This window comes from Heptranchias perlo, chromosome 8 (assembly GCF_035084215.1).
Source record: "Heptranchias perlo isolate sHepPer1 chromosome 8, sHepPer1.hap1, whole genome shotgun sequence".
NCBI lineage: Eukaryota > Metazoa > Chordata > Chondrichthyes > Hexanchiformes > Hexanchidae > Heptranchias > Heptranchias perlo.
Genome location: NC_090332.1, coordinates 1,773,515 through 1,786,268, shown reverse-complemented (window position 1 = coordinate 1,786,268; position 12,754 = coordinate 1,773,515). Strand labels below are relative to the sequence as shown.

At 45.2% G+C, this 12,754-nt stretch overlaps 1 protein-coding gene across 2 annotated transcripts in view; it reads left to right on the top strand.

The window, feature by feature from the left end:
- LOC137324332 (uncharacterized) overlaps window positions 1-12,754 on the top strand; it is a 54,058-nt gene that overhangs the window by 29,415 nt on the left and 11,889 nt on the right. Inside the window, exons 4-5 of one of the 2 annotated variants that reach the window (XM_067988491.1) lie at window positions 6,588-6,935; window positions 8,624-8,968. In XM_067988491.1, the coding sequence (XP_067844592.1) occupies window positions 6,588-6,935; window positions 8,624-8,968 (693 nt within the window). The remainder of the gene's footprint in view (window positions 1-6,587; window positions 6,936-8,623; window positions 8,969-12,754) is intronic. The other variant, XM_067988490.1, reaches the window with a different exon arrangement.

Below are 12,754 nucleotides of genomic sequence, written 5' to 3'. Positions count from 1 at the left end.
TATTGGATGGGATAAACATAGTGAGAGAGGAAGCAATAAAGGGATTAGCATCTTTAAAAGTTGATAAATTGCCAGGCCCGGATGAAATGTATCCCAGGCTGTTAAAAGAAGCAAGGGAGAAAATAGCGGAGGCTCTGACCATCATTTTCCAATCCTCTCTGGATACAGGTGTGGTGCCGGAGGACTGGAGGACTGCTAACGTTGTACCATTGTTTAAAAAGGGAGAAAGGGATAGACCAAGTAACTACAGGCCAGTGAGTCGAACCTCGGTGGTGGGCAAATTATTGGAAACAATTCTGAGGGACAGCATAAGTCATCAGTTGGAAAGGCACGGATTAATCAACGGCAGTCAGCATGGATTTGTTCAGGGAAGATCGTGTCTGACTAACTTGTTTGAATTTTTTGAGGAGGTAACATGGAGGGTCGATGAGGGTTACGCATTTGATGTAGTGTACATGGATTTTAGCAAGGCTTTTGACGAGGTCCCACAGGACAGATTGGTAAGAAAAGTAAAAGCCCATGGAATCCAAGGGAAAGTGGCAAGTTGCTCAGTGGCAGGAAGCAAAGGGTAATGGTTGACGGGTGTTTTTGTGACTGGAAGGCTGTTTGCAGTGGGGATCCTCAGGGCTCAGTACTCGGTCCCTTGCTTTTTGTGGTATGTATCAATGATTTAGACTTAAATATAGAAGGCATGATTAAGAAGTTTGCAGATGATACAAAAGTTGGCCGTGTGGTTGATAGTGAGGAGGAAAGCTGTAGACTGCAGGAAGATATCAATGGACTGGGCAGATGGGCAGAAAAGTGGCAAATGGAATTCAATCCAGAGAAGTGTGAGGTAATGCATTTGGGGAGAGCAAACAAGGCAAAGGAATACACAATAAATGGGAGGATACTGAGAGGTGTAGAGGAAGTGAGGGACCTTGGAGTGCATGTCCACAGATCCCTGAAGGTAGCAGGACAGGTAGATCAGGTGGTTAAAAAGACACATGGGATACTTTACTTTATTAGCCGAGGTATAGAATATTAGAGCAGGGAGGTTATGCTTAAATTATATAAAACACTAGTTAGGCCACAACTTGAGTACTGTGTTCAGTTCTGGTCACCACATTACAGGAAAGATGTGATTGCACTAGAGAGGGTGCAGAGGAGATTTACGAGGATGTTCCCAGGATTAAAGAATTTTTGCTAAGAGAAAAGATTGGATCGGCTGGGGTTGTTTCTTTGGAACAAAGGAGGCTGAGGGGAGATTTAATTGAGACGGGACTAGATGGAGTGGATAGGAAGGACCTATTTCCCTCAGCGGAGGGGTCAGTGACCAGAGACATAGATTTAAAGTAATTGGTAGAAGGATTAGAGGGGAGCTGAGGAAACATGTTTTCACCCAGAGGTTGGTGGGGGTCTGGAACTCACTGCCTGAAAGGGTGGGAGAGGCAGAAACCCTCAACTCATTTAAAAAGTACCTGGATGTGCACCTGAAGTGCCATAACCTACAGGGCTACAGACCAAGTGCTGGAAAGTGGGATTAGGCTGGATAACTTTATTGGCTAGCACAGACACGATGGGCTAAATGACCTCCATCTGTGCCATAAATTTCTATGGTTCGAGGCCTCCTATACCCCAGTCCATTTTAAGCATTTAAAAAACCCGGTTCGTGTCCCCTCTCAATGAAATAACCTTTGCTCCAGTGAGAACAAATCTAATTCTATCGCCATACTTATTAATAGGCCCAAAGTCAATTGTGCTGCACTTCTGAGCCTTCCCTAATGTATCACTGCCCCATAAAGAAAAGGCGGCCAAAAGTTCACAGCCCTTTGGACACACTGCTGTGTGAACCTAGGTCCCTAGTATAGTTAACATTTTCTAATTTCAACGTAATTTAAAAGGGGTAACTAAGCTAAGGCAAGTCATGGCAGCAGACCTCGCACCCGTGATATGCCCCTCCTGCAAGATGTGGGAAGTCATGGACACTACCAGTGTCCCTGCCGACCATGTGTGCAGGAAGTGTGTCCACCTGCAGCTACTGACCGATCGTATCTCGGAGCTGGAGCTGCGGGTGGATTCACTGTGGAGCATCCGCGATGCAGAGAAACTCGTGGATAGCACGTTTAGCGAGTTGGTCACACCGCAGGTAAAGGGAGTACAGGCAGGAAGTGAATGGGTGACCACCAGGCAGAGTAAGAGGTGCAGGCAGGTAGTGCAGGGGTCCCCTGTGGCCATCCCCCTCTCAAACAGGTATACCGTTTTGGATGCTGTTGGGGGAGATGGCTCACCAGGGGAAGGTGACAGCGGCCAGGTTCATGGCACCGTGGCTGGCTCTGCTGCACAGGAGGGCAGGAAAAAGAATGGCAGAGCTATAGTGATAGGGGACTCGATTGTAAGGGGAATAGACAGGCGTTTCTGCGGACGCAACCGAGACTCCAGGATGGTATGTTGCCTCCCTGATGCAAGGGTCAAGGATGTCTCGGAGCGGCTGCAGGACATTCTGGAGGGGGAGGGTGAACAGCCAGTTGTCGTGGTGCATATAGGTACCAACGATATAGGTAAAAAACGGGATGAGGTCCTACAAGCTGAATTTAGGGAGTTAGGAGTTAAACTAAAAAGTAGGACCTCAAAGGTAGTAATCTCAGGATTGCTACCAGTGCCACGGGCTAGTCAGAGTAGGAATGACAGGATAGCTAAGATGAATACGTGGCTTGAGAGATGGTGCAAGAGGGAGGGATTCAAATTCCTGGGCCATTGGAACCGGTTCTGGGGGAGGTGGGACCAGTACAAATTGGACGGTCTGCATCTGGGCAGGACTCGAACCAATGTCCTAGGGGGAGTGTTTGCTAGTGCTGTTGGGGAGGGTTTAAACTAATGTGGCAGGGGGATGGGAACCGATGCAGGAAGTCAGTGGGAAATAAAGTGGTGACAGAAACAAAAGGCAGTAAGGGAGAGTGTACAAAACATGACTGGACAGATGGTCTGAGAAAGCAGGGCAAAGACCAAGGGAAGTCTAGATTAAACTGCATTTATTTCAATGCAAGAAGTCTGATGGGCAAGGCAGATGAACTCAGGACATGGATGGGTACATGGGACTGGGATGTTATAGCTATTACTGAAACATGGCTAAGGGAGGGGCAGGACTGGCAGCTCGATGTTCCAGGGTACAGATGCTATAGGAAAGATAGAGCAGGAGGTAAGAGAGGAGGGGGAGTTGCGTTCTTGATTAGGGAGAACATCACGGCAGTAGTGAGAGGGGATATATCCGAGGGTTCGCCCACTGAGTCTATATGGGTAGAACTGAAAAATAAGAAGGGAGAGATCACGTTGATAGGATTGTACTACAGACCCCCAAATAGTCAACGGGAAATTGAGGAGCAAATATGTAAGGAGATTACAGACAGCTGCAAGAAAAATAGGGTGGTAATAGTAGGGGACTTTAACTTTCCCAACATTGACTGGGACAGCCATAGCATTAGGGGCTTGGATGGAGAGAAATTTGTTGAGTGTATTCAGGAGGAATTTCTCATTCAGTATGTGGATGGCCCGACTAGAGAGGGGACAAAACTTGACCTCCTCTTGGGAAATAAGGAAGGGCAGGTGACAGAAGTGTTAGTGAGGGATCACTTTGGGACCAGTGATATTAATTCCATTAGTTTTAAGATAGCTATGGAGAAGGATAGGTCTGGCCCAAAAGTTAAAATTCTAAATTGGGGAAAGGCCAATTTTGATGGTATTAGACAGGAACTTTCAGAAGTTGATTGGGAGAGTCTGTTGGCAGGCAAAGGGACGTCTGGTAAGTGGGAGGCTTTCAAAAGTGTGTTAACCAGGGTTCAGGGTAAGCACATTCCTTATAAAGTGAAGGGCAAGGCTGGTAGAAGTAGGGAACCTTGGATGACTCGGGAGATTGAGGCCCTAGTCAAAAAGAAGAAGGAGGCATATGACATGCATAGGCAGCTGGGATCAAGTGGATCCCTTGAAGAGTATAGAGATTGCCGGAGTAGAGTTAAGAGAGAAATCAGGAGGGCAAAAAGGAGACATGAGATTGCTTTGGCAGATAAGGCAAAGGAGAATCCAAAGAGCTTCTACAAATACATAAAGGGCAAAAGAGTAACTAGGGAGAGAGTAGGGCCTCTTAAGGATCAACAAGGTCATCTATGTGCGGAACCACAAGAGATGGGTGAGATCCTGAATGAATATTTCACATCGGTATTTACGGTTGAGAAAGGCATGGATGTTAGGGAACTTGGGGAAATAAATAGTGATGTCTTGAGGAGTGTACATATTACAGAGAGGGAGGTGCTGGAAGTCTTAACGCGCATCAAGGTAGATAAATCTCCGGGACCTGATGAAATGTATCCCAGGACATTATGGGAGGTTAGGGAGGAAATTGCAGGTCCCCTAGCAGAGATATTTGAATCATTGACAGCTACAGGTGAGGTGCCTGAAGATTGTGCCTTTATTGTGCAAATGTTGTGCCTTTGTTTAAGAAGGGCGGCAGGGAAAAGCCTGGGAACTACAGACCGGTGAGCCTGACATCTGTAGTGGGTAAGTTGTTAGAGGGTATTCTGAGGGACAGGATCTACAGGCATTTGGAGAGGCAGGGACTGATTAGGAACAGTCAGCATGGTTTTGTGAGAGGAAAATCATGTCTCACAAATTTGATTGAGTTTTTTGAAGGGGTAACCAAGAAGATAGATGAGGGCTGTGCAGTTGACGTGGTCTACATGGACTTCAGCAAAGCCTTTGACAAGGTACCGCATGGTAGGTTGTTACATAAGGTTAAATCTCACGGGACCCAAGGTGAGGTAGCCAATTGGATACAAAATTGGCTTGACGACAGAAGACAGAGGGTGGTTGTAGAGGGTTGTTTTTCAAACTGGATGCCTGTGACCAGCGGTGTGCCTCAGGGATTGGTGCTGGGTCCGCTGTTATTTGTTATTTATATTAATGATTTGGATGAGAATTTAGGAGGCATGGGTAGTAAGTTTGCAGATGACACCAAGATTGGTGGCATTGTGGACAGTGAAGAAGGTTATCTAGGATTGCAACGGGATCTTGATAAATTGGGCCAGTGGGCCGATGAATGGCAGATGGAGTTTAATTTAGATAAATGTGAGGTGATGCATTTTGGTAGATCGAATCGGGCCAGGACCTACTCCGTTAATGGTAGGGCGTTGGGGAGAGTTATAGAACAAAGAGATCTAGGAGTACAGGTTCATAGCTCCTTGAAAGTGGAGTCACAGGTGGATAGGGTGGTGAAGAAGGCATTCGGCATGCTTGGTTTCATTGGTCAGAACACTGAATACAGGAGTTGGGATGTCTTGTTGAAGTTGTACAAGACATTAGTAAGGCCACACTTGGAATGCTGTGTACAGTTCTGGTCACCCTATTATAGAAAGGATATTATTAAACTAGAAAGAGTGCAGAAAAGATTTACTAGGATGCTACCGGGACTTGATGGTTTGACTTATAGGGAGAGGTTAGATCGACTGGGACTTTTTTCCCTGGAGAGTAGGAGGTTAAGGGGTGATCTTATAGAAGTCTATAAAATAATGAGGGGCATAGATAAGGTCGATAGTCAAAATCTTTTCCCAAAGGTAGGGGAGTCTATAACGAGGGGGCATAGATTTAAGGTGAGAGGGGAGAGATACAAAAGGGTCCAGAGGGGCAATTTTTTCACTCAAAGGGTGGTGAGTGTCTGGAACGAACTGCCAGAGGCAGTAGTAGAGGCGGGTACAATTATGTCTTTTAAAAAGCATTTGGACAGTTACATGGGTAAGATGGGTATAGAGGGATATGGGCCAAGTGCAGGCAACTGGGACTAGCTTAGTGGTATAAACTGGGCGACATGGACATGTTGGGCCGAAGGGCCTGTTTCCATGTTGTAACTTCTATGATTCTATATCTCTGGTGGGAGGACTATGACTTATTCTCGGACCCGGATATGTATCGTCCCAGCCTTCCATTGGCCTTTTGAGGGTAACTAGGGATAGAAACTAAAAGACAGAAAGAGTTTGCATTTATATAGCACCTTTCACGATCTCAGGACGTCCCAGAGCTCTTCACAGCCAATGAAGTACTTTTGAAGTTTAGTCACCGTTGTAATGTAGGAAACACACAATAAGATCCCACAAACAGCCATGACAAATGACCAGATCATTAGGGATAAATATTGGCCAGGACATCAGGGAGAACTTCCCTGCTAACCTTCGAAGAGTGGCCGTGGGATCTTTTACGTCCACCTGAGAGGGCAGAGGGGGCCTCGGTTTAATGTCTCATTTCAATGACGGCACCTCCGACAGTGCAGCACTCCCTCAGTGCAGCACTGGAGTGTCTCGATATGTGCTAAAGTCTGGAGTGGGGTTGGAACCCATGGTCTTGTGACTCAGAGGTGAGAGTGTTCCGACTGAGCCAAACCGGGCAATTTTGGTGTTATTGAGTTCCACTTTTTCTGTCTCTCAGTTTGCAAACTGGTATTTTAAGCTCAAGGAGATTTTATAACATTTTATAACAATTCACAATTTTATAAATTTTTAAAGTTTGAAAGCTGGAGAAATTTTTCTTTTATTTTGCATTGTGCTCCATATATTTCCTACGTACAGGTCCATTGGCTGATCCTGTCCTTGCTCAGTATCCAACAGTCAGCAAGGTTCCAGAGGGTGAAACCATCCAGTTACAATGTGCCATGTACAATGCCAGTGTGAGTGACACTGATGCCCACTGGTACTACCAGAGACCTGGGAACAACAGCAAGTGGCTGATGAGCCATTTTGTAAATGGCACCATTACCAGATCCCAAGGTTTCCCCGACCGTTTTCAGCCATCCAGGAATGTCACCAGTAACAGTTACATTCTGACCATCATGAATGTGTCACTCAGTGACACTGCTGTCTACAACTGCAGTGTGTGGAGCTACATCTATGGAGCAGGGACCCAGCTCAATGTAACCGGTAAGTCAATGTTAGCTAACACTGGCAGGGTCACAGCAACAGTACTGGCAATATGCAGTCAGACACCATGGTTCCTGTAATGCTGTGGTCAGGGGAGGGAGAGTGGGAAGATATTTGTGGAGTACAGAAAGCAAGAATTGAATAGTGGAGATGTGAGAATGGATCAATACTCTGGAACAAAAACAGAAAACACCGGAAAGTCTCAGTGAGTCTGTGCAGCATTTCTGTGGCGAAAACAGAGGAGTTGATGTTTTGGGTGAGGACCTTTGTCAGAACTGGAAGACATTATAGATGAATAGCATTTTAAAAAGAACAGAACAAAGGGAAGGGAGAATGGGGGAAAACACACATAGGAAAATAAATAGATTGACCTGTAAACTGCTTACAGAACGTAGTTAAATGGCAGAAGCAATATTATCAAGCACACTGTTTGTGTTTTGGATTTCCAGCACCTGCAGTTCTTTGCGTTTTAAGAATATTCCAGATTTTTCCTTGATTACCTTTGAGGATCGAGCAGTATTTATATAGAACGTTCCCTCAGGAGATTAAATGGGTGGGTAGAGTCCATGATAGAGGAGAGTGGACATGGGCTGTGGGAGGAGATTAAATGGGTGGGTAGAGTCCATGATAGGGGAGAGTGTACATGGGCTGTGGGAGGAGATTAAATGGGTGGGGAGAGTCCATGATAGGGGAGAGTGGACATGGGCTGTGGGAGGAGATTAAATGGGTGGGTAGAGTCCATGATAGGGGAGAGTGTACATGGGCTGTGGGAGGAGATTAAATGGGTGGGTAGAGTCCATGATAGGGGAGAGTGTACATGGGCTGTGGGAGGAGATTAAATGGGTGGGGAGAGTCCATGATAGGGGAGAGTGGACATGGGCTGTGGGAGGAGATTAAATGGGTGGGGAGAGTCCATGATAGGGGAGAGTGTACATGGGCTGTGGGGGGAGATTAAATGGGTGGGTAGAGTCCATGATAGGGGAGAGTGGACATGGGCTGTGGGAGGAGATTAAATGGATGGGTAGAGTCCATGATGGATTGCATACATGCATGCAAGGAGATAGAATTGGTGGGTGGTCCATGATAGGGTGTAGGAGGAGTGGATTTGATGAAATAAATGTTCTTTTATTGTTCAGTACTTTCATAGTATCATAGTAAGTACAGCACAGGAGAAGGCCATTCGGCCCATCATGCCTGTGCCGGCTCTTTGAAAGAACTATCCATTTAGTCCCATTAGCCTGCTCTTTCCCCAAAGCCCTGTATTTTTTTCCTCTCAAGTATTTACCCAATTTCTAAGTTATTTGAAAGTTATTTATTATTTCTTAGGTTATCAATTTTATTTGCCTCTTTTCAGCCATATTTTCTGTCTGAGTAATTATTACCAATCAAGGAAAATTCTTTTTAGAATGGTTTTTAATCTCATTCTACACTATATTTTATCTCAAGTGTAGATAACATAATATTCTCTCACTGCTGAACACATAGTAAAGAGGTCAGGGTTCAGAGCATTAGAAAATATTTACATTTTTAATATAAGGTGTTAATTAACCAACTCTACTGATATAGTGTTAGATTCTGTTCTTTCTTTTAAGCACAGAAACTTTGCTGCCTGAACTTTCCACTTAATCATTGAGGACAGTTTAAAACCTTCAGACTGGTTCTTATGTTACTGATATTTTCCTCCAAAGTTGCAAATGCTCCCGTCATTATCCAGTCTCCGAGCCTGGAAGGTGTCACAGAGGGTCAGACAGCCCGGTTACAGTGCACCATACAGAAGGCCACAGTGAGAGACACCGATGTCCACTGGTACCGGCAACTACCAGGGCAAGATATGGAGTGGGTTTTAACACACGATGTAATGAACAACACACGAGGGGGCCCAGGGTTCACTGACCGTTTCCAGCCTTCCAGAGACATCGCCAATAACAGCTTCATTCTGGCAATCACAAACGTGCAGCCCAATGACACTGCCGTCTATTACTGTAAAGTGTGGGGAGATATCAGTGGGAATGGAACCCAGCTCAATATAACCAGTAAGTACAATTTACGTGATACTAACTGATCTCCGATGGTGTAGCTGTTGGGCGGCTGGGACTTGGAGAGCAGTTTCTCAAGTTTACTTCAGAAGTTTATATAATGGCTTAAAATGTTAAGAAAGATCTGAGAAAATTAAACTTTTTATTTTTGAAGACCTTTTGCGTGCTTGCCCCTCACAATTGGTGTTTGTAAATTTCCTGCCTGGTTTGTCACAGTACAAAGTATTATAGAGCTGGGGTCTCCAAACTGTAGCCCGTGGCTCACATAGAACCCCTGACCCCTGGCAGCTCAATCTTATTGCCGTTTATATTTCATAGTTGCTGGTTTGTCCTTTTTCGGTCTTGTGGGCCTGAAGATTTGGAAAGCGCAGTTCTGGGTGCTGTTGTGTCATTGGTGGATGAATGCCAGATCAGAACGAGCAGATCTGTCGGATTCAGCAGGAGGCAAGCCTTGTAATTATGTGCATCAGTTTAATTGGAAAACACGTTACGAGATCAGCATCTGATCTCTGTGGAATGGAACGAGGGGACGTTCAGATTCAGAAGAGAAAATATTTAATTCTGTTCAAAAGTTAATTTGAAACTAATGAGAGTTTGAAGTTCCATCATTACTTGGAGAGTGCTGAATTTGAGATGGGAATGAATGTTTCAATATCTTTAGCCACTTCCTTACATTTTATTTCTCCATATTACTAAAATAAAACTGTACACTTTAAACAGCTCCTGAATTATCATAATGCAAGAAAGTATACGATGAGAAAAAGCCATTTAGCAAACTGAGTCCACTCCTCCCACAGCCCATGTTCACTCTCCCCTATCATGGACTCTACCCACCCATTTAATCTCCCCCCACAGCCCATGTACACTCTCCCCTATCATGGACTCCACCCACCCATTTAATCTCCCCCCACAGCCCATGTACACTCTCCCCTATCATGGACTCTACCCACCCATTTAATCTCCTCCCACAGCCCATGTAAATGGCACCATTACCAGATCCCAAGGTTTCCCCGACCATTTTCAGCCATCCAGGAATGTCACCAGTAACAGTTACATTCTGACCATCGTGAATGTGTCACTCAGTGATACTGCTGCCTGCATAAAATCATAAGAAATAGGAGCAGGAGGAGGCCATTCGGCCCCTCGATCCTGCTCCGCTATTCAATCAGATCATGGCTGATCTTTGACCTCAACTCCACTTTCCCGTCTGATCCCCATTTCCCTTGATTCCCCTGGAGTCCAAAAGTCTGTCGATCTCAGCCCTGAATACACTCAACGACTGAGCCTCCACAGCCCTCTGGGGTAGAGAATTCCAAAGATTTACAACCCTCTGAGTGAAGAAATTTCTCTTTATCTCAGTCCTAAATGGCCGACCCCTTATCCTGAGACTATGCCCCCTAGTTCTAGACTCTCCAGCCAGGGGAAACAGCCTCTCAGCATCTACCCTGTTTCTCCCTCTCAGAATTTTATATGTTTCAATGAGATCACCTATCATTCTCCTAAATTCCAGAGAGTATAGGCCCATTCTACTCAATCTCTCCTCATAGAACAACCCTCTCATCCCAGGAATCAACCGAGTGAACCTTTGTTGCACCGCCTCTAAGGCAAGTATATCCTTCCCTAGGTAAGGAGACTAAAACTGTACACAGTACTCCAGGTGAGGTCTCACCAAAGCCCTGTACAATTGTAGCAAGACTTCCTTACTCTTATACTCCAACCCCCTTGCAATAAAGGCCAACATACCATTTGCCTTCCTAATTGCTTGCCATACCTGCATGTTAACTTTCTGTGTTTCGTGTACAAGGATACCCAAATCTCTCTGAACACCAACATTTAATAGTTTCTTATTATTCTCATAGATATGGGGGTGGTGCCGGAGGACTGGAGAATTGCAAATGTTACACCCTTGTTCAAAAAAGGGTGTAAGGATAAACCCAGCAACAAAGGCCACTCAGTTTAACCTCGGTGGTGGGGAAACTTTTAGAAACGATAATCTGGGACAGAATTAACAGTCACTTGGATGAGGGTGGATTAATTAGGGAAAGCTAGCGCGGATTTGTTAAAGGCAAATCGTGTTTAACTAACTTGATAGAGTTTTTTGGTGAGATAACAGAGAGGGTAGATGAGGGCAATGCAGTTGATGTGGTGTATGTGGACTTTCAAAAGGCATTTGATGAAGTGCCGCAGGGTAGGCTTATCATCAAGATTGCGGCCCATGGAATAAAAGAGGCAGTGGCAACATGGATACAGAATTGGCTAAGTAACAGGAAACAGAGAGTAGTGGTGAACGGTTGTTTTTCGGACTGGAGGGAGGTGTACAGTGGTGTTCCCCGGGGGTCGGTGCTGGGGCCGCTGCTTTTCTTGATATATATTAATGACTTGGACTTAGATTTTGAGGGCACAATTTCAAAATTTGCAGATGACACAAAACTTGGAAGGGTAATAAACAGTGAGGAGGATAGTGATGGACTTCAAGAGGATATAGACAGGCTGGTGGCATGGGCGGACACGTGGCAGATGAAATTTAACGCAGATAAATGTGAAGTGATATATTTCAGTAGGAAGAACATGGAGAGGCAAAATAAACTAGAGGGCACAACACTAAAAGGGGTACAGGAACAGAGAGATCTGGGGGTATATGTGCACAAATCGCTGAAGGTGGCAGGGCAGGTTGAGAAAGTGGTTAAAAAAGCATATGGGATCCTGGGCTTTATAAATAGAGGCATAGAGTACAAAAGTATGGAAGTCATGATGAACCTTTATAAAACACTGGTTCGGCCACAACTGGAGTATTGTGTCCAGTTCTGGGCACCGCACTTCAGGAAAGATGCAAAGGCCTTAGAGAGGGTGCAGAAGAGATTTACTAGAATGATTCCAGGGATGAGGGACTTTAGTTATGTGGATAGACTGGAGAAGCTGGGGTTGTACTCCTTGGAACTGAGAAGGTTGCGAGGAGATTTGATCGAGGTATTCAAAATCATGAAGGGTCCAGACAGAGTGGAGAGAGAGAAACCGTTCCCATTGGCAGAAGGGTCAAGAACCAGAGGACATAGATTTAAGGTGATTGGCAAAAGAATCAAAGGTGACATGAGGAAAAACTTTTTGACCCAGCGAGTGGTTAGGATCTGGAATGCACTGCCCGAGGGGGTGGTGGAGGCAGATTCAATCATGGCCTTCAAAAGGGAACTGGATAAGTACTTGAAAGGAAAAAAATTGCAGGGGTATGGGGAAAGGGCAGGGGAGTGGGTCTCGCTGGATTGCTCTTGCGGAGAGCCGGCACGGACTCGATGGGCTGAATGGCCTTCTTCCGTGCTGTAACCTTTCAGTGATTCCACGATTCTATGATATAAAAAATATTTTCTTTTTCTATTCTTCTCAGCAAACTGAATAACCTCACATTTCCCCACATTACACTCCATCTGCCACCTTCCTGCCCACTCACTTAACCTATCTATATCCCTTTGCAGACTCTTTGTGTCCTCCTCACAGCTTACTTTCCCACCTAGCTTTGTATTGTTCAGCAAACTTGGATACATTACACTCGGTCCCTTCATCTAAGTCATTAACAAAGATTATAAATAGTTGACCGATCCTTGCGGTACCCCACTAGTTACAGCCTGCCAACCCGAAAATGTCCCGTTTATTCCTACTCTCTGTTTTCTGTCCGTTAACCAATCCTCTATCCATTCCACACTACAGTGTGTGGAGCTGCATCTATGGAGCCGGAACCCAGCTCAATGTAACCTGTAATTCAATGTTAGCTAACACTGGGGGCAGAGTCAC